At 45.2% G+C, this 25,744-nt stretch overlaps 1 protein-coding gene across 1 annotated transcript; it reads left to right on the forward strand.

Annotated features, from left to right (window-relative positions):
- The first annotated feature begins 224 nt into the window (after window positions 1-224).
- Window positions 225-24,847, forward strand: LOC136758173 (uncharacterized). Its single transcript, XM_066712450.1, has 6 exons — window positions 225-426; window positions 763-789; window positions 22,493-22,804; window positions 23,972-24,283; window positions 24,376-24,474; window positions 24,568-24,847. Exons 1-6 carry the CDS (start codon window positions 384-386, stop codon window positions 24,630-24,632), a joined length of 858 nt encoding a protein of 285 aa, XP_066568547.1. The 5' UTR covers window positions 225-383; the 3' UTR covers window positions 24,633-24,847.
- Window positions 24,848-25,744: the final 897 nt, after the last annotated feature.

Consider the following 25,744-nt stretch of genomic DNA (forward strand, 5'->3'; position numbering starts at 1 on the left):
CATGGGGATGCCAAACTGACAACCAAGTTCATATTAATCATACCCAACTCCCCATCGCGTTTAATGTCTCAGTAGCAAATAATACAATCAATCAATTCCGTTTTTCAATTCAAATTGGCTTTATTGACATGACGAGGTAAGTTTTGCAAAAGCTTTTACATTGTTTATATAACAAAAATAATAACAATACTGTGTTATTGTATTAGCAGTGGACCCTCTCCGCCCCAGTCCCTGTCAGTGTGTTCAGTGCTGCTGATATAGAGATGCTGTGAGACCCAGCTCAGTGTGGTTTCCTGCAGCTCAGCTTTCTGTCTCTTCCTTGTTGTCTGTGAGTCGACGAGCTCGCTGCCTCTCCATTACCCTCTCATCCTGCCTTCCTCGCCATGCCATCCTCGCTCCTCGCCCTCCTTCTCCTCCTCCCAGTCGGTGAGTGTAAGAGACTATTTCTGTTCTCTTTCCTCACCTGTCTTTCACTCTAGGAGACCTTTCTGCCTCCATCCCCTCTCTCCTTCTCTTCCTACTTTCTGTTTCTCGCTCTCATTCATACAAATTATTAAGTGGCACTTGCCTGTCCAGCTTTCTCTTTCTCTCTCTCTCTCTGTCTGCCTGTCTCTCTTCTTCTGTCTCTCTCTCTCGCTGGATCTTTCTACATCTCTCCTCTCTCTCTCTCTCTGTGGTTCAGGATGGACCCAGCTGTCTGACCCTCAGTGTGTCAGTGTGTGGTGAGTATTTATTGACAGTCTCTCTCTCTCTCTCTCTCAGGTCTCATTGGACTCTCTGAGGCTCAAGGTGAGCATCTCCGTTTTCTTCCAGTCTGTTTGTGTCCAGCTCCTCTCCAGACGGCAGCCAGGGCTGTGTTGCTGTGTTGCTGTTCTTGTGCTGTTCAGCAGAATCTCCCAGCTGTGAATTCATGAGACACCGCAGTGTCAGTGTACAGCACAGTGTGTGTGTGTCAATCTGTGTGTGAGTGCATGCATCTATGTATGTGTATCTGTGTAATGTGAGTGTGTCAGTGTGTGTTTCTGCACTGGTAACGTGTGATGACAGTGTATAAAAACATAAAATGGTGGGGGTGGTGGGATGTGATGGGGTAGAGAGTTTGCGAAAAGGGGAATTAAAAATGTTTGTGTGTATCAGTGTATTTGTTTGTGTGTGTCTCATTGTGTGTGTGTCAGTGTGGGTGTGTGTGTGTCTTAGCATGTGTACGTCAAAGTGTGTGTGTCAGTGTGGGTGTGCATGCGTGTGTGTGTGCGTCAGAGTGTGTGTGTGTGCGCGTGTTTGCGTGTATGTGTTGCTGCACCATTATCTTTAAGCTTCTAAATATAAGCCTGACTTGTGATGACAGTGATTAAAAAAAATGACGAAGGGAGAGATAGAGATAGAGATAGAGATGTGGGGGCTGTGGCAGGGAGGAGGGGTGATGAGGGAGAGAGATAGCGAGAAAAGGGAAGAAGATAAGAGGGAGAGCTGGAGAGCACGGAAGGGGTTAGACAGGTTTAGTCACTCTAAATGGAAACCTGATGCATGATGGGAATTGTATTTCTTACCCACTTTGTATTATTATTATTATTATTATTTCTTGGCAAATGCCCTTATCCAGGGCGACTTACAACATAAGGGCAAAACAAAGTGCAAAAATACAGTTAGGTAAAGGCATCAATCATTACAAATTAAATTTAACTAAAACATAGCAATTCACAATATAATACATTTTACAACTTCCAATTTACAATTTACACAGGAGGTACAGTAAGTGAGGTCCTACATCCTGGGCAGGAAAAGCTAAGTGCTGTCAAGATGTAGGGTCACTGTTGGGTAGAGCTAAGGGGACTGTAAACCTTAGGGGTGGTGTTGGAGTGTGTTCGCTCCTGGGTGTCGGTTAGGACACAGATGACTCAGACGACGACATAATGTTGACTTAAGGCAATTTAGAACAGTACAGGTCCCAGCACAACACATGGGCAAAGGCACTTAATTATCTTAGACCATCCTGTGAATAGCCAGCTGAAGTGATGGATAATTGTGTATCTATCTAAGTATAATTATATCCTAATTAAGTATACATAAAGTAATTCTACTAGGCGTATAATATTATAAACTTAAGAAGATTAACTAATTGAACATCAAGGGCTGCTGCCGCTAGGAGTCCTGAGTTTAACAGCGCCATCTTCTGACCTTAATGAAACACTAAGGAGACATGAAGGTAAGCAACCTGCCGTTTAGTATCAGGGTCACAGCTGTATGTACAGAACCTGCATATATAGCCATATAACAGAAATAGGAATATGTTATCAAACAAGAAATAATAATAATAATAATAATAATAATAATAATAATAATAATAGCCGGAGTCTGAACGATCGCGCACACATTGCGACTTAAAGGCTATCTTTGCGGTGTAATAATCGACCAAATAAACAGAATTACTAACTACAGTTTGCATCTACTAACACACGAACAAGCGCAGAGTGACTCTCAGTCCGTCAGCGACGCGCACCGCTGTGTCTGAACACAAATGAACTAAATGAAAGAGGAGCGAGCAGAGCGTCTCTCTTGACTCGCGTCTGGTCGCAATGCACTCGCGTCAATGAAAGGCGGAGCTACAGCTCTTAATTGAATGACACAAACTATTGCAAATCTGTATCCTTTTGTACAGCCGCCCCCAAACTGCTTAGGCAGTTTGCTCCCGAAAAAGGCTACTAAGAGGCCACAGCAGCCGTATCATCAGGATCATCTCCACCTGGGATGGCTGGAAGGACGACCAGTCGGGCAACTGGCCGTGTGTATGTCTTGTCCTTAATCCTGATCTCTGCTGACCTCACGTGACAATCTGCACTTGGATGCACCTTGACCACTCGACCAATTGGCCAGAGGACTCTAGGAAGCTGCGGGTCGACCAACATGACTACCCCGTTTTCAGTGAGGTCGGCTGGTGTGGCGTGCCACTTCTGACGGGCCTGCAGGCTGGGCAAGTAGTTCCTGATAAAGCTAGACCAAAAGTGCTCTGTAAGAATTTCGCAGTGTCTCCATTGACGTCGGCTGAGAAGTTCGGTTTGTAAGAGAATTTGGAATGCTTGGTTTTTCAGTCAGTCTAAATAAATAGTTGAACTGAAAACTCATAGGTCAATTGGTTTCTCTTTTAAGATTCTTTTTAGAGGGAAGATGCGGTCAAGTCACAGATGTGCAATAATCATTTATTTTGACAAAAATAGGAAACTAATATCATTCAATTATATTACTGAAAATAAGTAATATTAAGCTTCTGCTGGATTACAGTAAGAAACAGATAATACCCATTTTCTTCTTTCTCCTCACAGTACAGCTTATAGGCCAGTCTGGTCAGGCAGGAAAAGGTGTGTCTCTCTCTGTCTCTCCTCTCCAGCTCTGTCTTGTGTCTCGTTGTAGGATGAAGAAGTTAAGAGAACTCAAATTCTCTTTGTTTTCCCTTTTATAAGGTTTCCTTCCAACCAATAGCATTTTGCCACCACCATGACTTGGGTGCCTTATGCTAAAGTAATTTAGAAGTGGGGGTCATTTCGAATTTGACTAGGAGCCAATCAGAGGACAGGTCCCTTTTGGTCTCTGGTCATAAAGATAGGGTTACCAGGGCTACCAGGGCTACCAGGGAACTTAGATAAAAGGGAGGAGGACTGTTTCCTCTACCAAACCAGATGGTATAGAATTTCCCATAGAAAAATATATTCTAACAAATAATATCTTACAGTCCCCACCTTGGGAGGGAAAAACATTCAACAGATGTTTGACCTTTCAGTAAATAATAAAATAATATAAAAAGAATGCAGAACAAAACAAAACAAAAAATAAAAATAAATAAAAACAGGAATTACAAAATACAAATAAACATTTAGTCAATGCACCTATTATATGTAGTTGTGAGGTAGATTGGATTTACCAAGCTTATTACGTGAAACTAATGTCTCACGCCGAATGGTGATAACATCACTATAATAAGTACATATTAGAGGACATAGGTAATAAAACATACACATAGTAACAATTAACACAGATAAGAAAGTAGCACCTTTAAAAGCAAAATCTGGGACATGCTTAAGACGTCCAGTCATCGCTTGACGTGGTGTAATTCTGATAGTGGAGTGTGGTGTTGACCGCATTGCTATTAGGCACAGAGGTAAAGCCTCAGCCCACCTTTTTGAATTGTCTTGACACATTTTTTTCAAAAGTGTTTTTAGAGTGCGGTTTCCACGCTCGACTACTCCTGACGAGTGAGGGTGGAATGGAATATGTAATTTCTGGGTGATGCCTAATGCTTGACACATAACTTTCACTACACTGCTTGTGAAATGTGTTCCTCGATCACTATCAATCACCTTCGGTAGTCCCCACCTAGTGAACACATTTTGGATGAGAGTTTTCGCTACAGTGGCAGCAGTGGCACGCCTGCAAGGAAAAGCCTCAATCCACTTTGTGAATTTGTCAAGGATAACCAAAATATACTGGTAACCCTGTGATGTTTTGGCTAAAGGACCAATGAAATCAATTTGAATATGAGTCCAGGGACCTTCCGGCGGAGTTGTTAGTCTGAGTTTGGATTTGTGTGTGAAAGGTGCAGGATTCACCTGTAAGCAGACAAGACAGTGGTTACTTGCAGTGGTCATGTCAGCTTTCATAGTCGGCCACCAGTAGTACTGTGTAATCTTCTCTAGTGTCTTTTCTACAGAAAAATGACCTCCTACCGGTGAGTTGTGAAATAGGTCAAAAATATCTGGAGCTAATTGTGAGGGAACACAGACTACAGGGTATTCAGATTGTGGCATGTTTACCATGAGGACTTTGTCAGAATCACCCGCACCCACCAGAGTACTTTTGTGAGACCAAAACGTAGGTTGTGGAAGCGGTTTATCCTGCAAATGCCAGTGAATATTAGTCTGGATGTCTGAATCTAATTTTTGAATCTCAAAAAGAGACTGTGAGTTAGGCAAGGCAGAGACATTTTCATTGGTAGGCAATGGGTCTGGCAAATGCCACGGACCACAGTGTCTAGCAGCAAATTTAGCACACCGATCAGCTTCATCATTTCTGATATGATGTTCACCTCTACGATCCTTTCTCACATGGGCCTTAACTTTCAAAACAGCAATAGAAGACCAGATATGCTGTAGTAAGGTAGCATGTTTCAAGGGACGATCATCTGATGATCGGAAATTATTTTTGGCATAGAGAGGTAGCAAGGTACATGCAGTAACAACATAAGCACTATCTGTATAAATATCTGCAGAATCATCAGTTATCCTAAGGGCTTCTAGCAAAGCTGCCAATTCAGAATATTGTGACGATTGTCCTGGACAAGAAAATGTAACAGTGTACTCGGGGAACAAAACTGCAAAACCTGCTAGCAATCTACCAGAGTTCTTACAAATGTATGCTGATCCATCAATATACACATTCGGAACCTGTGAACGCGGCTCAAAAACAAAAGGATTAGGCAAGATATCAGTGTCAGGCAATGGACACTCATGTGGTTTACCCTGCATAAGCAACATTTGTGGAATCAATGTGGTTCGTTTACAATCAAGGTCTAAGTCACGTTGCAACATTAACAAAGTCCAATGTGAAAGTCTCTGTAATGAAACTAAAGTATCTGTTGTCTTCAATAACAAGTTCAGTGGAGTATGTGGTGTGTGTAGCACCACTTTGTTCAGTCCTGTAATATAAGTGAAATGTTTCACTGCCCAAAAAGTCGCTAACAAGTGTCTAGTGCACGTATCATACTGTCTCTCAACACCCTGAAGACACCGTGAAGCGAAGGCTACTGGTTTCAGCAAACCGTGGTGTTCTTGACAAAGCACGGCAGTCAGTGCTTCTTTGGAGGAGCCCACCTCTAGGTGAAAAGGTAGTGTAGGGTTTGGAGTTAGCAGCACGGTAGCTTGCACCAATGCTTGTTTTAACTGTTCAACGGCTTTAGTGTGGTTCTCTGTCCAAGTTTCAGTACTGTAGAAATCTTCAGGCACCTCTTTTCTCAAAAGTTCATATAGTGGCTTTGCAAAAGTAGCAAACTCTGGAATAAAGTCTCGTTGGTATCCCATCAAACCTAGGAAAGAACACAATGCAGTTTTAGTGACAGGCAAAGGCAACTTTGTGATTAGCTGAACCTTGGCATTGTCAGGTGATTTCCCCTCTGGAGTGAGAGTAACACCTAGATATGAAACAGAGTCTCGAAACAATTGCACTTTCTTTGGGTTGATTTTCAAACCTGCTTGTGAAAGGAGACTTAAGAGTTCATCAAAGAGCTGAAGATGTTCTTCTTCTGTAGTTGTAGCAAGCAGTAGATCATTGACGTATTGGACAAGGCACTCAGGTCTGGAAAAACCTTTTATAGCCTCAGCCATCCGCTTGTGAAAAATGGTTGGAGAATTATGCAAACCTTGCGGTAAGCGAGTCCATGTGTATTGCTGATTGTCAAAAGTGAAGGCAAATTTGTATTGGCAATTTTGAGCAAGTGGAACGCTCAAGAAACCATTGGAAATGTCCAGCACTGTGAAGACCTTACTGTCAGTTGGGACACGGGACAGTAGAGTGGCAGTGTCTCTTCCAATCGGTGCACAGGTAGGTGTCACAGCGTTGAGTCGCCTGTAGTCCACAGTCAGTCTCCAGGATCCGTCTGGCTTCCGCACAGGCCAAATAGGAGAGTTTGTTGTAGAAGTACAATGTCTTATGACTCCTTGCTGTAACAGAGAACTAATAACAGTTGCAACAGATTCGTGACTTTCAGTGGGGATCCCATATTGTTTTTGAAATTCATGAGGAGGACCATTGATGTCTTCCTCCTGACCCACATTACCACAATCATGCTTATGCCTGGCAAACACATCAGAGTATTTTGCTATTATTTGCCTCACTGCATAATTTTCATTGAATGGAAGCGGTAATTCACCTGGTGACTTAATAGTACATACTGCATGTGAATCACTAACAGTGTACGCAACATTTCTGCCTCTGTTAAACCAAATCTGATTATTAGCGTAATCAAGTATTACACCTTCTCTTCTCAAGACATCCGGACCAATAATTGACTGACCCTCAGGTAAAGGTATTAATATAGGAGACCAAGTTGTTTGATAATCACCTATTTTCAAATTACATTTTATACCCTTCATAGCAGTAGTCATGTCTCCCTTAAACCCAGATACATTAGCTGTAATACCTGTAGATAATGTGTGTGTGTGTGGAGATTGAGCATGTAGGACAGACACAGAAGCACCAGTGTCTAAGAGCATGCATTGCTGTGGGCCTCCGTCAACAGCTGCTCTTAAGATCGGCCTATTCCATCTGTCCCGGTAGAGCTTCGTTTCTACCTTCAGGGAGGCCACGCACCCCTATGCGTGCTGTGCATGGGCTGCTTTCCCTATGAGATCAGTGCGCAGTTGTTGCACTTCCTGACGCAGGAGCTGTAGCTCTTTCTGCGGATACAGGGGAGGAGTTGAGTACTGAGGAGGAGTCGGTGCTGCCTTTGACTCATCATATGTGAGAGGAGTCACGTTAGGCACCGCCCCTCGGGGTGTCCCGGCCTGTCTGTGTGACTTGGGGTCGGTGTGAGTCTGATCTCCAGCGCGGTCACTTCTGCCCCTGTTACGCTTGTAACCAGAGTTATGTTTCTTTTCCCAGTGAGGATTATGAGGGGGACAACGCCCATATTCAGGCTCAGTGTTTAAGAAAACATGAGGCCCCTCGACCTGGAATAGTTTTTCACGGGATTCTTTTTCAGTTTTCCCCTTATTATCAATTTTAACACATTTCCAAGCTCCTTTTTTCACTAATTCCTGTGCTCTGCAAATTTTAGGAAACAAATTCTCCCAATCCTCGGTTGCATCAGCTGAGATGCCCAGGATTGCCTTCAAATCAGGGTGTAATCCATGTAAAAAGGATTTCTTAAACTGTTCATCATATATATCATCATCAATTGTATCCAGAAACAAATAGAGAGCTCGTTTTCTCAGAGCATATGCCCTTACATGTTCGCCTTTTCTCTGTGTTGCAGAATAAAATTTACTTCCCCAATCTGCTGCATCCCAGCCACAAGCTTCGCTTATTAACTCTAAGACCTCAGTCCACGAAGTTGCTCTCCCCACTTCATCAACACTTAACAGGGATCTTAAAGTTTGAGAACATGCAGCTAAAACTATTGTTTTCCAATGCAGGTCGTTCAGTTGTGGGTGTAACTGAATGCAAGATAAAAGTCGAATTATTAATTCCTCTAAATCTGTCTCTAGAGTAATTGGACCCAAATCATCTTTGAATGCTCTCAGTTCCAGAGCAGTCAGACGCTTAGTTGTCTGAGGCTCATTACTGACTTGAGGATCATCAGAGCTGTCTGTACTTTCTGAATGACTTTGTCTTCTCGTACTTTCATGTATTGGACTCGGCTCTGTGTCGCTCGTCCTTAACATCCTGCGTTTCACTGCAGCCCGAGTGCGAACCACACAGACGGGAGCGGATTCAGGATTGAATTCACAGTCCCACGCCTCTCTCTCTAGCTCTTCCCAATATTCATCATCATCAGAGTCCAGTTCAGGACAACACGGACCTCCGACAGCTGCAATGATACCAGTTTTCATGCCTAGTTTGGTTTTTAAGCGCATTACTAGCTGTTTACATGCGGTGTGATTCTCTTTTCTCAGACTCTCATTGTCAGATCTGCGCTGCTCTTTATCGAAACAGGCAGCAGCTGTGATCACAGCATTACTGCTCACTGTCTGCATCTGAAGTTTCAACTCTGCATTTTGTAAAAGCAGGGCAGATTTCTCATCGCTAACACGTTTCAATTTAGTTTCTACCTCGGCAGAATGATCAGATAAGATCTTAACACACTGAGCTAACCCATACAGAGCAGATAATTTCACTTTTTCGTTTGTTAACTCCGCTAAACAGGACTCTAAGTTCTGTAATGAAGTGCTCGCACACTTCTTTATCGCGTTTTTAATTCGGTCCTTATGGACACACCGGCTTGCCTTCTGACACAGATGATCCATGTTTGCCTCTGTTTACAGAAGGTCACTTTTCAATCACTCGCCCACACTTTATGTGGTTTTCCTCCTTGGAGTTGAAATCACTACACACTCCTGAGGTCAATGATCAGCTCGTACAATCCTGGCTTTGCTGACGACACCGTTACGCGAGGTTCGTCTTTCAGGCAAAGTCGGATATACAGGCTATTCTGTCAATGATGCACATTAATACTGCAGAGCAGTCTGTGACTTGTAGCAAATATCTGTCATCATCCCCGTATTGGCCACCACTATGTAAGAGAATTTGGAATGCTTGGTTTTTCAGTCAATCTAAATAAATAGTTGAACTGAAAACTCATAGGTCAATTGGTTTCTCTTTTAAGATTCTTTTTAGAGGGAAGATGCGGTCAAGTCACAGATGTGCAATAATCATTTATTTTGACAAAAATAGGAAACTAATATCATTCAATTATATTACTGAAAATAAGTAATATTAAGCTTCTGCTGGATTACAGTAAGAAACAGATAATACCCATTTTCTTCTTTCTCCTCACAGTACAGCTTATAGGCCATTCTGGTCAGGCAGGAAGCGGTGTGTCTCTCTCTGTATCTCCTCTCCAGCTCTGTCTTGTGTCTCGTTGCAGGATGAAGAAGTTAAGAGAAACTCAAATTCTCTTTGTTTTCCCTTTTATAAGGTTTCCTTCCAACCAATAGCATTTTGCCATCACCATGACTTGGGTGCCTTATGCTAAAGTAATTTAGAAGTGGGGGTCATTTTGAATTTGGCTAGGAGCCAATCAGAGGACAGGTCCCTTTTTGGTCTCTGGTCATAAAGATAGGGTTACCAGGGCTACCAGGGTTACCAGGGAACTTAGATAAAATGGAGGAGGTCTGTTTCCTCTACCAAACCAGATGGTATAGAATTTCCCATAGAAAAATACATTCCAACAAATAATATCTTACAGGTTTCAGGATAAACCACTTGAGGCAAAGATATATCTAGTCGCCCCATCAACAGGAGATTTGGAGTCACTGGGTCTGGGTCCAAAATGCTGGAGGATACATAGCCCAAAGGCTTTGCATTTAAGATACCTTCCACTTCTATAAGGATGGTCTTCAAAACTTCCTCCGTCACAGACTGGGCCCCCACTGTGGTGTAGAGTGCAGCCTTAACAGATCGGATCTCTCTCTCCCAGGCTCCTCCAAAATGCGATGCACCGGGAGGGTTGAAATGGAAGGAGATCTTCTGTTTGGACAGCTGCTGCTGCAGGCCTGGTGACATGGCAGTGAAGGCCTCACACAGCTCCCTCTCTCCTCCTCTGAAGTTTGTTCCCTGGTCGGAGAACAACTCTGCAGGCGTCCCTTGACGGGCAATGAATCTCCTGAGAGCCATTAAGAAGGAATCGACATCAATATTGGTCAAGAGATCCAAGTGTACGCCTCTGGTGGTGAGGCATTTGAATATTATCCCCCATCTTTTCTCAGTCCGCCGCCCCACTTTAATTTGAAAGGGTCCAAAGCAGTCCATGCCTGTAGAGTGGAAAGCTGGCTTGTTGAGTCGCAGGTGTGCAGCTGGTAGGTCAGCCATCTTGGGAACAACTGGTCTGGCTTTCCACCTTCGGCATTCTGTGCAGGTGTGCTGGAAGTGACGGATGGCTTCCCGTCCTCGCAGGATCCAGAACGTGCGGCGGATCTCAGCAAACACCCTCTCAGGGCCCGGATGACACAGGCGGCTGTCATAGTCTTGAATCAGGGGTTTAGTAAAGGGGTGACTAGGGTCTAGAACGATGGGGTGCACTGTAGAATGTTCCATACCTTCAGCTCGACGGAGTCTGCCCCCAACTCTAATAAGCTCCACATACTCATCCAGTTCCGGGGACAGAGTAATTAAGTGGCTGCTGGCAGGGATGAGTTTACCTGCCTTCAGGAGATGTAGCTCGTCTGGGAAGCTGTCTTGCTGGACTATCCTGAAGATGCGGTTCTCGGCTTCCTGATAATCCTTTGCCATAACGGCACTGTCTTGTTCTGCCGCCCCATGTAGCTCCTGTACTGTCACTTCCAATAGTTCCTTCCACGTGTTGCACTGGGTTGCATCTGAGGTTTGGAGACTGGACACAGCAGATGTGACACCGCAGAAGGTGGGCTTCCGGAGCTCTGATATATCCTCCTCAGGTTTGGTGGTCGAATTCCCTGGCCACTCGGTTAGACATTGACGGAGGAATGGTGGTCCCTGGCTCCATCTGTTGGCCTTTGCAAGCTCTCTCAAGGTCTTGCCTTTTGTAATGTCATCCGCTGGATTCCTCACTGAATCCATGTAGCGCCATGCATGACAATCAGTCTGGAAGTGCCAACTGAGTCCGAGTGTGCATTCAAAGGCATCTGCTTTGTCTTCAGCTAGCCAGAGCTCTGTGCTTTCCGATCTGGCCTCCTTTGGTAGGTGATTAACGACGTTCAGCACATTGCTGGCCCACTGCCGCAACTCGAACCCACCAGATGCCAGGAGCTTCCTCAGCTTACCCACTAGCTGTCTTGTTTCATCAGGGTTTGGCAAGCTCTGTAAGCAGTTGTCAACATAGAAGCACCGTTCCATGGAAAACCGCACATCTTCACCAGGCATGCTGTGCTCCATCACATGCTTCTGGACAGCAAAGGTCACGCAGCATGAGCTGCAAGTGGTGCCAAAAGGGAGTACCTGCCATTCGTAGACATCAGGGGGATCCTCTCTCCTCATGTCACCCCACACAAACCTCAGGAGGGCTCCATCTTTGGGAAGAAGGTGGACCTTGTGAAACATCGCCTTAATGTCTCCACTGACAGCTACAGCATACTCCCTGAACCTCAGCAACACTCCCAGTAGTGACGCGCCCAAGGTGGGTCCAGGCAGCAGTGACTCATTCAGATTGAGGCCTCTGTACTGGTAGGAACAGTTAAACACTAGGCGGTTCTTGCCGTTATGACTCACCATATGATGGGGTATGTACCATGATTCTCCGTCTTGTACGAGCACGTTGGGGCTGAGCATAGTGACTGCACCCACCTGAACCAGCTTCTGAATTTCTGAGCTGTAGGCTGCGGCCCGCTCTGGATCTCTAATGAGCTGTCTCTCTGTGCTTCTCAAGCTGGGCAGAACTGCTTCTTTCTGGGCTTGGAAGCGAGGCATATTTTCCATGCCATTTACCTCCACGCGTGTTGTCTTCGCCTCTAGCAAATCAACGGCTTCTTGGTCCTGTCTCAACCGCGTAACTAATCTTTCACTTCTGAAGGGTAGGGTGTCTACCTGCCACAGCTTCTCAACGTTTCAGAGGAGCTCCGATGCTAGGGGGGATGATGGATGTCAGCAGACGTTGTGGACGAAGATGCCGTTCTACAAACCTCGCTGGCCCCTGGAGAGTCCATCCCAGTCTGGTCCGGATAGCTGCTGGCCCACCTGGAGGACCCAACTGCACTGGTTCGATGGGAGTGATCAAGTGGGGATGATCAGCTTCAATGAGGACCAAGGGATGAACGTTCTCGAACGTCTGAAGTGGTATCCTGGCCAAGTGCTTGTACCTCTTTTGAAGACTGGATACTGGATAGGAGTGGTCTGCTAGCCCCAGGCGCGTGGCTGTGAAGGCATCCTTAATGAGGAAGCTGGTCTTAGGCTGTGAGGCTGGGGAAATGCAGAATGTCACTGCGGAACTGCGGAGGGTCTGGATGTCTTGCCTTATTGTTCTCAAGGCTAGATCCTCTGGAGTCCCTTGTAATTCAAGCTTCCTCGCCGCCTCTGGGAGAAGCATTGTACGTTCTGACCCATCATCCAGTATAGCATACGTATCAAGAGTACAGTTTCCGTGGTGGAGGTGCACTCTGATGATCTTTAGCAGGACTCGGTTGCAGTCTACCGGCTTATCCAAGTAAAGCTCCTCAGTAGCTGTGGTGACCACACAACTCTCTTCCTTGGGCATCTCCTTCAGTGCTCTAGTGTTAACCTCATGAAGAACCTGTAGATGTTTCTCTTGACAGAGGGCACAGGGCTTCTTCAGTGTACATTGGGCCGCCTGATGAGACCTCCCACAGCGCCAGCACCTTTTGTTTAACTTAATTCATTCAGTTATTTTGTCCTTAGACAACTGCTGAAAGGCTGTACACTGGCTGAGGTAGTGGTCTGGGGTGTCACAGTAGGGGCAATATGACTTAGCTTTACCTCTCTTCTTGACAGCAGCCATGGTAGTTTCAGAGGCAGCGGCCTCACTCTCAGGGTGGCCTTTGACTCCATGCAGAATTGTGGCAGTACGTTTCCCTTGACGCCCTTCTGGATCCAGTACAGACCTGTCCATGTTCCCCTTGCTTAACTGGCCGTCGAAATCTTGGCACCAGGACTTGTACTGAAGCCACTCTGAGAAGTCCAGTAGGGTGTACACAGCGCCAGCCTGGTGGAACATGTGACATCTGAAGTCTGACCTCATCTCTGGTGGTAGCTTGCTTAGCAGACGTGCGACGTGTGACCCACACCTCAGCTCCACATCACCCTCAGGTCCCAGGGTCCTGAGCATGCCTACCAAGGACTGGGCAAACTTCTCAAAAGTATATCAGCTGAGTCCATGACACTAGCGATCTTCTTCAAGGCCATCTGATGTGGCTGCCCAAACTTCTCGTTGAGAGCTGCCATAGTGTCTGTGTACGGAGTGGGAGAGTGGAGGTAAGAATCTGCTACTAGGCGAGCCGCTTCTAACTTTAGATGTTCCACTAGGATCGGGTACTTGAATAGCTTGGTCCCGTCCACTGGCAGTACACTTGGGTCTCGGTGGCTGAAGTTCGGGATTGTCGGGCGGGGCCCTCTGTAGGTGTGCTCTGCTACTGCGGCAATGGTGTGTCCAACATATGGCTGCACAGGGGGTTGGTGATAATTTGGCGTGTCGTGGGCCAGCGGGTGAGTGCCTCATTCTTCGCGGCTCATCAGCTGCTGGGTAGTGGGTAGCTCGCTGTAGCCTAGACTGCTTGGTTTGAAAGCCTGGGGTGCATGGTGAAACTGTAGAACTAACCTGGTGGGGGCTCGGTCGATGCTCTCCCTTGCTATAGTGGCTTGACTCTCTCAGGTGGATCAATGGTGGAGAATATCTAGGTGGGGGGTCGGGAACCCTTGCTGCTTGTGGCGATCTACTTGGCTGAATGGCAGTGGCCAGGGCTTGGCCCATCAAAACTTGGAGCTCACTCATCATTTTATCCAGGCTATCGACTAGCTGCACCCTAATTCCTCCTCCGGAGGCCATGGTGGGGGGCTTGGCCACTCCTCGTCATCCGCTTCCTCTTCCTCTTCAATAGGCAGAGGCATATCATATTCAGTTGGCGGTATAGGCACTTGCCATGGTGGGATGGGATGAGGCTTTAAGGAGGATGAAATAGCAGCGGTGGATTGCTGGAGGCTGGAAACACTCACCATTCATCTCCTCATATCACCTTCCATATCTTTCAGTCTTTCTATGTCTTCACGGAATAATCCTTGCGATTGACGCAGCTTGCTGTTTTCTTGACGCATTTCTTCCAGTTCTGCTTGGTATATGGGTGGCTGCTCCCAGTAATTGCTGCCATGGGATGGGGAGGCTCCTTTGCTATACTCTCTATAATTTCCATCTATCTTCAGGTTGGGGGCTAGCTGGGTTTCTGACCTGTATCTGCTCTGATGATGGCTCTGTTTTCCGTTATTCCATACATCAGGCGTAGCATCCCACTGAACCTGTTGAGTAGATGGAGAGGCGCATGAAGAGGTGGGGGGTGTCATCTTTGCAAGTCCCTCCATGATATGCGCTTCCTCCTCTTCTCGCCCATGATACTGTGCTGTGCTAACTGGGTGCAAGGTACGCTCTAAAAACAGAAGCATTTACAAGTTGCCACAGAGAGAGACAGGAGAGTACAGGTGAGAGGTAGCCATCTTGTTGTTTGACTAGTTTCAGAATAGTAAAAGCATTGCTCATTTTGTTTTAAGTTTGCCTTAAATTGACGTTAGCATTGTCTGTAGTTTGCCTAAATTGAAGTCAATTCAGTTCAGCTGCTGAGTTGGTGAAAGTAAACAGGTTGTAGAAGGGAGTTTCTGTCTAGGACTAGCAGGAATTCTGTTGCAGGAGGAGCCAGGTGGGGCCAGTTAGGTGTGAATTGGGGGTAGATAGACAAAAGCTACTTAAAGCGCTGACAAAAGTTAGGCAGTTGACTAGCAGCAGGAACCAAGAGAAGTATAAAGAAACAAACAAACAAAAAAGTAACATTTAGAAGCATGTGGCCACTACAGTGTCAGGCTTGCAGAATGATTGCCTTCCTGGATGAACTCATCCAAGAAGGCTTCATTTGTGAATGTTGTCGGCAGGTTGAAATGCTAGAGATCAAGGTTCGTGATCTTGAGGCTCAGCTTGTCGATCTGCGCTGTATTAGGGATATAGAAGATCATTGGTCAATCAGCCCATGAGAGAGATGGTGTGCATGCCAAAACCTAGGAGAGTTGAGACCTTAGAGCAGGACAGTGTAGAGAACTGCTGGGTTACAGTAGGTTGTAACCGCAGAAAAGGGCGTGCACAACCCCTAGAGACACCCCAAGAGCTTGAATTGCCCAACCGGTTCCAACTGCTTGCCACCGAGTTGGACAGTGACAGCTCAGAGGGTGATGGGGGGGTAGCTGAGCACCAGAGCACCATGGTGCCCACTCCCCCCCAGAAGAAGGAGGTAGTTATAGTAGGAGACTCAATTCTTAGAGGTGTAGATCACACAGTGTGTTCTAGTGACAAGGAGACCCGCATGGTATCTTGCCTGCCTGGTGCTCAGGTTGCAGATCTCCCTAAACTAGTAGACAGGCTACTGGCCAAAGCCGGGGGTAATCCACTGGTCATGGTCCACATTGGAACCAATGACATAGGAAAAGGTAGGACAGAGGTTCTGCAAGACAAATTTAAAGAGTTAGGAACAAAACTAAAGAGCAGAACCTCCACGGTAGTTTTCTCTGAAATACTTCCGGTACCACGTGCCAGGCCAGGGAGACAGACAGAGATTAGAAAGTTTAACACGTGGTTGATAGCTTGGTGTAGGGAAGAGGGGTTTAGGTTTATGGAGCATTGGTCTTTCTTCTGGGATAGATGGGACCTGTACAAACCGGACGGTATACATCTAAACAGAAGGGGGGCTAATGCATTGGGAGAGCGTATGTGCAGAGAAATTGAGAATCTTTTAAACTAGGAACCAGGGGGGCAGGGAGCTCTGACAATGGGAGATGTTCCACTAAGGAAAGAAAACCAAGGGAAACTGCCAGTAGGAAAGTCCTGAAATGTTTGTACCTCAATGCCAGGAGTATAAGGAACAAGATGTTAGACTTGGAAGCCACAGTGCTGGCATGTGACTATGATGTTGTAGGAGTGACAGAAACATGGCTTACAGAAAATGATGGGGATGAATACAAGTTGGAAGGATACACACAGTTTAGGAGAGACAGGCACAATCAAAGAGGGGGTGGGGTAGCATTATATGTGAAAAATGACATTGAGGCAGAAGAACTTGTATTAGATCCCAGTAACGGAACAGAATCTTTGTGGGTGAAACTTTTGAACAAGAGATCTGGAGGATTAGCGGTAGGAGTGTTACAGGCCACCCAACTCAGATATTCAGAAAGATGCTGCATTGTACAGTGTAATCAGGACTGCATGTAGCAAGGATGTGGCTGTTATAATGGGGGATTTCAATTTCCCAAACTTAGACTGGGAAAGCCCTGTGGGGACGACAGAGGCAGAAATAGAAATGGTTGAGATGGTAAATGACTGCTTTCTAACTCAATTTGTCAGGGAACCAACCAGAGAGAGAGCATGCATTGACTTGATCTTTTCAAATGACCAAGATAGAGTCAGGGGGACAGTAGTTAGAGAACCAATGTCAAATTGTGATCACAACATGGTTAGCTTTGAGGCATTCTTTCAAAAAACAAGGACCAAGTCTAAAACGATGATCTACAATTTTAGAAAAGCAAACCTTGAAGGTATGAGGCGGCACTTAGAAGAGGTAGACTGGAGCACACTGGATACAGATTCAGTTGAAAATCGATGGGTATATTTTAAGAATATACTACTTGAGGCTCAGGAGCAATTTGTTCCAAAACTTAGCAAATTGAGGAACAAAAAACACTGGCCAAAATGTTTAATAGAGGTATGCAAAAAAATATGAAGAGAAAGAAAATGTTGTATAGCGCATACAAAAGGGATGGTGACGAAACAAAATACATAGAATATGTTGAGCTGCAAAGAGATCTTAAGAAAGGGATCAGGAAAGTAAAGAGGGAAATAGAAAGAAACATAGCTCTGGAGCTAAAACCAATGCAAAGAGCTTTTTTCAATATTACAACAGCAAGCGGTCAATAAAGGAGGAAGTGAAACAGATAAAGGGCAAAAATGGAGGTATCTTGGAAAATGAACAAGATGTGGCAAATGTTCTAAATGAGTATTTCACAGAGGTTTTTACAAAAGAAAAAACAGATTACATGCCACAGGTTGACAATCAGTCCAGTCAAACCCTAAGAGAGTTCAGGATAAATGAGGAGGAGGTACTAGAGGGACTAGCAGAATTAAAAACAAACAAATCACCTGGGCCAGATGGGATATTTCCAACAGTACTTAAAGAAATGAGGGAAATTATTTATAGGCAGCTAACTCGATTATTCCAAATGACACTTAGAACAGGGGATGTGCCAACTGACTGGAAGACAGCAAATGTCATACCAATCCACAAGAAGGGACAAAACTGAGCCAGGAAATTACAGACCAGTCAGTCTCACCTGCATCACCTGTAAAATGTTGGAAAAAATTATTAGACAGAAAATAGAGGAGCATCTCAATGAAAACCATATTCTTGGAGATAGTCAACATGGGTTTAGATGAGGCAGATCATGTCTTACTAATTTATTAGAATTTTTTGAACATGCAACTGCAGCTGTAGATCACGTGAAAGCATATGATATGATATACTTAGATTTTCAAGAAGCTTTTGATAAGGTTCCACACCAAAGACTGATCCTCAAATTGGAAGCTGTAGGCATTCAGGGTAATGTAAGTAGATGGACTATGAACTGGTTGATGTCTAGGAAACAGAGGGTGTCAATTAGAGGAGTTGCTTCTAACTGGAGTGAGGTTGTTAGTGGAGTTCCACAGGGATCAGTACTAGGGCCTGTGCTTTTGCTAATCTATATTAATGATCTGGACTCTGGGATAGTTAGCAAACTTGTCACTTTTGCAGATGATACTAAAATAGGTGGCTCAGCAGATACAATCTTGGCAGCACAGGCTATTCAAAGGGACTTAGATAATATTCAGTTGTGGGCCGACACCTGGCAGATGAAATTCAATGTGGACAAGTGCAAGGTATTACATGCAGGTAACAAAAATGTCCACTATAATTACACTATGGGAGGAATAGAACTAGATGAAGTAACGCATGAGAAAGACCTAGGAGTCTATGTGGACTCCTCACTTTCTCCATCCAAGCAATGTGGGGAAGCAATAAAAAAGGCAAACAGAATGCTAGGGTATATTGTCAAAAGTGTAGAATTGAGAACAAGGGCAGTGATGTTCAGACTGTACAATGCACTAGTTAGAGCTCATCTGGAATACTGTGTACAGTTCTGGGCTCCACACTTCAAGAAGGATATCGCTGCTCTAGAGGCAGTTCAGAGGAGAGCAACCAGACTTATTCCAGGTCTGAAGGGAATGTCCTACTGAGAGACTGAGGACCTGAACCTTTTCACCCTGGAACAGAGGAGACTACGTGGAGACTTGATCCAAGTCTTCAAAATCATGAAAGGCATCGACCACATCAAACCAGAGGAGCTTTTCCAGATCAGCAGGGACACACGCACCCGGGGACACAAATGGAAATTGGGCTTCAAGGCATTCAAGACAGAAAACAGGAGACACTTCTTCACACAGAGAGGCATCACAATCTGGAATAAACTACCCAGCGATGTGGTAGAAGCTGAAAGTTTGGGAACATTTAAAAATAGTCTGGATAGGATCCTTGGATCACTTAGTTATTAATGGACACCAAACGAGCACGATGGGTCGAATGGCCTCCTCTCATTTGTAAACTTTCTTATGTTCTTATGTTATTATGTTCTTTGTAGCCCAAATAGTCCACTTCATAGTCTTCAAGGCGTTGTGGTGGACGAATCTCGCGCCTCGGGTGGCCTGTCTTCTTCCAATCGTCACCGGTACACTGATACATCTTGTATTCAAGAGTAAACACTTTAGATCTGGCTCGAAGGACCACAATGTTGGGTAGAGCTAAGGGGACTGTAAACCTTAGGGGTGGTGCTGGAGTGTGTTCGCTCCTGGGTGTCAGTTAGGACACAGATGACTCAGACAACGACGTAATGTTGACTTAGAGTTTAATGGAGAAAGGCAATTTAGAACAGTACAGGTCCCAGCACAACACATGGGCAAAGGCACTTAATTATCTTAGACCATCCTGTGAATAGCCAGCTGAAGTGATGGATAATTGTGTATCTATTTGAATGTATGTGTATGTGTGTGGTCTACAAAGGAATAAAGAAAGATACAATTACTATACATAACACATATAGAACTATAATGCACATTCAATAATACTATCTCCTATTGACATTATATATATATATATATATATATATATATATAGTATAATTATATCCCAATTAAGTATACATAAAGTAATTCTACTAGGCGTATAATATTATAAACTTATGAACATCAAGGGCTGCTGCCGCTAGGAGCCCTGAGTTTAACAGCGCCATCTTCTGACCTTAATCAAACAATAACAAGACATGAAGGTCAAGCAAGAAATAATAATAATAATAATAATTATTATTATTATTATTATTATTATTATTATTATTATTATAAGTCGAAGGGGTCAAATACTTATTTCCCTCATTAACATGCAAATCAATTTATAACTTTTTTGAAATGTGTTTTTCTGGATTTTTTTGTTGTTATTCTGTCTCTCACTGTTAAAATACACCTACCATTAAAATTATAGACTGATCATTTCTTTGTCAGTGGGCAAACGTACAAAATCAGCAGGGGATCAAATACTTTTTTCCCTCACTGTACATATTACAAATGTACAACATAATACTCCATGTGAGAGCAGCAGTGATTTATTAGGATTATTTTTTTTTCCCTTCTGCCACCAAATCTTCAAATGTATCTAGAACGCTCAGTGTTGTAGAGGCCTATGCTACTCTCAATCACAGTGAAAACTACTATGTGCTAGTTACGTTCTGTGGCCGCTGTATTCCATTTAGCAGTGAAACTTTGACATGCAACAAAAATCTTCTTCTCCAAAACCACTTGACACATCCATGTGCAACTTCATGCACATTAATACCTTATGCCCAGCTATTATGACTGTTGCATTGTTTGGCAGCCATGTTGCATTATGTGACTACTTCTCCACAACCATAAGGCCCACTGTGCTGACATGTTGCATACATGACACTAGCTTCGCACTCTATCACACTTGGTCAGTGATTGGTGGCACAATTTGGCAGCCATGTTTTGTCATAAGTTTACACTTTGGTTAGGTCTTACAGTTCAGGACAATAAGGCAGTGTGCTCACTTTTTCCACGAGTAACACTAACATGGAGATCTGTCAAAATAATTGGATGGATCTGAGTTGAAAGGATACAAAACATGGCTGCTGTACACTAATAAAAAAAGACAGCTTTTAATTTGAGCCACATACATTGTGCATTTCCTTATGTAGACCTCTGCCACCATCTTGTAGCCAAGTTTTGAAATTGCGGGGCTGCAGGCGAGGGGAAGAGAGGGAGGGCCACATGGGGCCAACGGCGCAGAGAGTCTGGCCATGAGGGCCACGGGCAGGGAGAACCCCAAGGGTTGCTGGTGAAAGGGGCTGCACGCGAAGAGGGCCGAACGAAGGCCCCTGGAAATATGAGTCCAGAGCCCTAACCACTACTCCACAGTGCTGCCGGTAACTGTAGTGTACAACTACCGGACAGTCCACTAAAATACTGGCTGGCTAGCAACCCTAATATGCCACAGACATCTTTACAATTTTCTATGTTTGAATGGTTAAACAGTTATTTACATAAAAAGTAAAAAAGGAAACAATATAAATACTGATTGCATCATAGTTTGCACTGTTTTTTGTGGCTCCGGAGCTGGAGCTGGGGCTGCTGGAGCCACTCCAGAGCTGGAGCCAGCAAACCCGTAGCACTGCCAACCCTAATGCAGAGCAAGGCAAGTGACGGGGGCAGCGGGGGCCACAGAAGAGGAAACCGGGGGCCTAGGGTGGGACGCGGCCCATGCCAAGCGGCACTCCAGTCGGGACAGAAGGCAGTGTGGAGACAGGAGGGAGTATAGAGGAAAAGGACGTAGAGTAGACATGGAGGACAACGCTGGGCCTGGGGGAGTGGAGGGGGAAGGGGAGGGGAAAGGTGGGGGAGGAGCGAGGGAGGGGGGGAGACAGAAACAAGGATGCTGGACAGGAACAAATAAAGCAAAAGCATGTAAACAGTGGCGGTGGGGGACAGTGGGCAGGAAACACCGCGGGAGGAGGGAAGTGAGGTTTTGTGTGCGTGCGTGCGTGCATGCGTGCGTTGTAGTGTTGTTGGTGTTGGTGGTATTGGTAAGCGAGTTGGGCTGGGGGAAGGGGCCCCACATAAATTCCACATAAAACATTATTCAGGCTTCTTCATATAAATGCTAGAATTAATTGCAATACAATTGCACCTTACATTACACAAGCATTCAAGAAATGTACATTACAGTCCACTGACATTGAAATACACACTTCAAATAACACAAGTATGCAAACTTAATATGTATACTATAACCCATTGACATTGAAATGTACACATTCATTATTACAAGGATTTGAACTAAAAATGCATGCACAAATCTGAAACCTGACGATGTAGCTTGGAAGCCGAAACGTTGCATGCAACTTCGAGTTGTTATTATTTTTACAGCATACTTCAGATACATTTGACCCATTTTGGAAGCATTTTTTTTTTATTTTTCAATACAGTAGTGTAGCTGTGCTGTTTTGTGCAGTGTAATGAAGTTCTGTGCTGTGCAGTGTTCTGTTTTATACTGCAATGTGCTGTATTGCATTGTGTTGTGCTTGTCTGTAGATGTGTGCACTTCTGATCAGTGTGTCTCAGGTTGTTATGTAAGGATTGGTACTCATTACACTGTGTGACTGAGAGACCACAGATCATCATATTGATGAGAATCATAAAAAATACATACATACATACATACATATGTAATGGGGCTCATATGGTATATAAGCATGTCACAAGTGAAGTAACCCTCAGAAAAAAAATCAGTGCAGTGTTAAGCCTCCCATGTTGGGTCGCAGTCTTTTGGAGTAGCGGGCTTAACACTCTACTGGCTGTGGGCGCCTGTGGTGTGCGGTTCGAAACCCGAGCAGCGAGCTCCAACCGCACTGGCTACACATACATACATCATAATGGAGAATTTCTGACTTTGTTTCTCCCCAGGGCGGCAGCAGAGGCCACAGATCAGAGTGTCTCAGTCTCTGGTGTCTGTAGGAGGGTCTGTCAGTGTTGCCTGTGAGACTCCCGTCTCTGTGGGAGCAGAGAACTGTAGTCTGTACAGAGACTCAGAGCTCATAGCCTTCAGATCACAGACAGCAGTACAGCATCGCTGTGAGTTCAGAGTGACGGGGAGAGAGCTGCTGGGACAAAGACAGACCCAGTCTGGAGAGCTCACTGCTGTGGAGCTGAGCTGTGACTATAGACCCTCCCACTCGGCCTCACTGCACAGTGAGAGGAGCACAGTGCAGATGCTGGGTAAGTGTGTCACTGCCCTGACTGGGCACTCTCTCACTCCACGCTCTCACTGTCTCTCTCTCTGCTGCATCCTCACTCTAGTATAAATCATTCATCTCTGTAGCATCATATTCTATAAGTTTGCATGGCACAAGTATTTGGAATTGGAAGTACTGGAATAGAAATTCCAATTGCTCCGACAACAGGCACAGGCATTCTAGCGTATGAAGTCAGCCTGCCCACTGCATGCCCACGTGCTTGCAGCCCATTATTTAACAATACAGGGAGGTCACGCTTAACACTGTGTCAGAGAGGCACAGTATAATAATTTAGGAAAAAATTCACTCAGCACAGTAAAGGTGTCAGAACAGCCCAGTTTGGGAATGGACTGGAGTGTGCGGACACCTACATAGACCATCCTGCCCCTAACTCCTACCTCCATGGTGCAACAGACCCCTCTCTAAACATCCAGATAATCAAAATTCAGACAAAAAACAAACAGGCAACAAGTCCAAATCAGAATCCAAATAATGTAGTCAAAGTTCACAACCATAGTTCTTTACCAGGTCCTCTGTTCTTGCACACTCTGTTTGTTTCCACCTACCTTCCACCTTTCCTCTTCCACTTTCCACCTTATGCAGGAGCTGGCCAATCAGGGGTGTTCTGTGGGTCAGGTGCTTCCCCTATATGAGTCATCCTCCAAGGGCTTCTGGGAAGTGTAGTGCTGGACAAGTTACAATATATACGATTAATATGTTCTGTTGTATCAATTCTTACACTTACACTTTGCTTCCATTGGAAAGCATCTTCTTTCATAACATGTCTTCCTATAGAGAAATGGATTTAATTTTACATGGTTTCAGTCAGCAAGGTGATTTTCAGGAATGCATCTACCATGTTAAGTGAGACCTCCCTGTACACTCATGTGTGTAGTTTTCCCACATGGAGTGTACTGCTCTGCAATTCAATGACCCTGTCTCTGTATGAGGCTGTGTGTATGCAGCTCTCTCTCTTTCTCTCTCTGTCTGTGTCTCTGTCTCTCTCCAGACCCAGACAGTCTCCTGGACACTGTGTCTCTGTCTGCAGCCCTGGGTCCCACACACCAGTCACTGTGGACAGAGGGTACTGACCAATAAATAATAACAACAACCTTCGTCTCTGCCTCTCTGTGTGTTTCTGTGTCTGCAGGTGATTTGCAGAAGCCCAGTCTGGAGGTGCGGCCCTTCTCTGTCAGAGAGACAGACACTGTGGAGCTGAGCTGTCGGCCCCCTGCTATCTCTGTCTCAGTGTCTCTGTGTCGTTTCTACACTCACAGTCCAGCAAAGCAGAGTCCAGTCTACATAGAAAACATAGCAGCCTGCTCCCTGTCTGTCAGTGGAGAGACTCTGCTGAGACTCAGAGCTGCAGACTCACAGGAGCTGCAGCTGCTCTGTCGGTATGCAGTGAAGAGCATCGATACCCTGTCTCCTCTCAGTGAGGCTGTGACTGTGAGACTGCCAGGTAATTCTTTGTGTATATCTGAATGTCTAATTCTGTGTGTGTGTGTGTCCAGCTCAGTCTTTAATCTCTCCTGCCCCCCCCACCCTCTCCAGACGAGGTCAGTCTCCTGTGGCGTCATGTTCTCAGCGCTCTGGTCCTCCTGGCCACTGTGGGCTTCATCATAGAGTCCTGCTTCTCCAGCACACAGACAGGTCAGTGCTGCTGTCAATCAGCCCACACAGCCAATCACAGAGCACCTGCACACAACACCTGATGGTACAGTGACACTGTGTGTTGTGTTACAGGGGCTCCAGGCAGCAGCAGGAGGGGGCAGGGAGACTCTGGGCAGCTGGAGGAGACGGTGTGCTGAGACACTGAGGGACCAGCCAGCACTGACCACACAGAGACAGTGAGGGACCAGCCAGCACTGACCACGCAGAGAGACACTGAGAGACCAGCTGTCGCTTTTTCTTCTTTCTGAATGTAGAATCAAAACCTATTACTCAGGTTTTTTTCTCTGTTGAGTGTATGTGTGTGTATACATATTAGACATATACAGTTAGGTCCATAAATATTTGGAATTAATTTGGAACAATTGCCATCATTTTGTCTCTGTACGCCACCACAGAGGACTTGAAAGGAAAGTGTAGAGTTTAAGTGTAGACTTTAATTTGAGGGTAGTTACATCCAAATTGGGTGAACGGTGTGGGAATTACACCCATTTGTATATGTGGTCCCTCCAATTTTAGGGGCTCAAAAGTATTTGGACAGACTATCGTAATCATTAATAAAAATTGTGAGTTTCAATAATTGGTGGCAAAGCCTTTGCAGTCAATGACTGCCTGAAGTCTGAAACCCATAGACATCACCAGATGCTGGGTTTCTTCCCTGGTGATGCTCTGCCAGGCCTGCACTGCAGCTGTCTTTAGTCCCTGCTTGTTCTTGGGGCATTGTCACTGTCCAAATATTTATGAATATACACCGATCAGCCATAACATTATGACCACCTGCCTAATATATTGTAGGTCCCACTGTTGCTGTCAAAACATCCCTGACCCGTCAAGGCATGGACTCGACTAGACCTCTGAAGGTGTGCTGTGGTATCTGGCACCAAGACGTTAGCAGCAGATCCTTTAAGTCCTGTAAGTTGTGAGGTGGAGCCTCCATGGATCGGACTTGTTTGTCCAGCACATCCCACAGATGCTCGATTGGATTGAGATCTGGGGAATTTGGAGGTGAAGTCAACACCTTGAACTTGTGATTCATCAGACCAGGCCTCCTTCTTCCATTGCTCCGTGGTCCAGTTCTGATGCTCACATGCCCATTGTAGGCGCTTTCGGCAGTGGACAGGGGTCAGCATGGGCACCCTGACTGGTCTGTGGCTACGCAGCCCCATACGCAACAAACTGCGATGCGCTGTGTGTTCTGACACCTTTCTATCAGAACCAGCATTAACTTTTTCAGCAATTTGAGCTACAGTAG

Source organism: Amia ocellicauda, chromosome 1 (assembly GCF_036373705.1).
Source record: "Amia ocellicauda isolate fAmiCal2 chromosome 1, fAmiCal2.hap1, whole genome shotgun sequence".
Classification (NCBI taxonomy): Eukaryota; Metazoa; Chordata; class Actinopteri; order Amiiformes; family Amiidae; genus Amia; species Amia ocellicauda.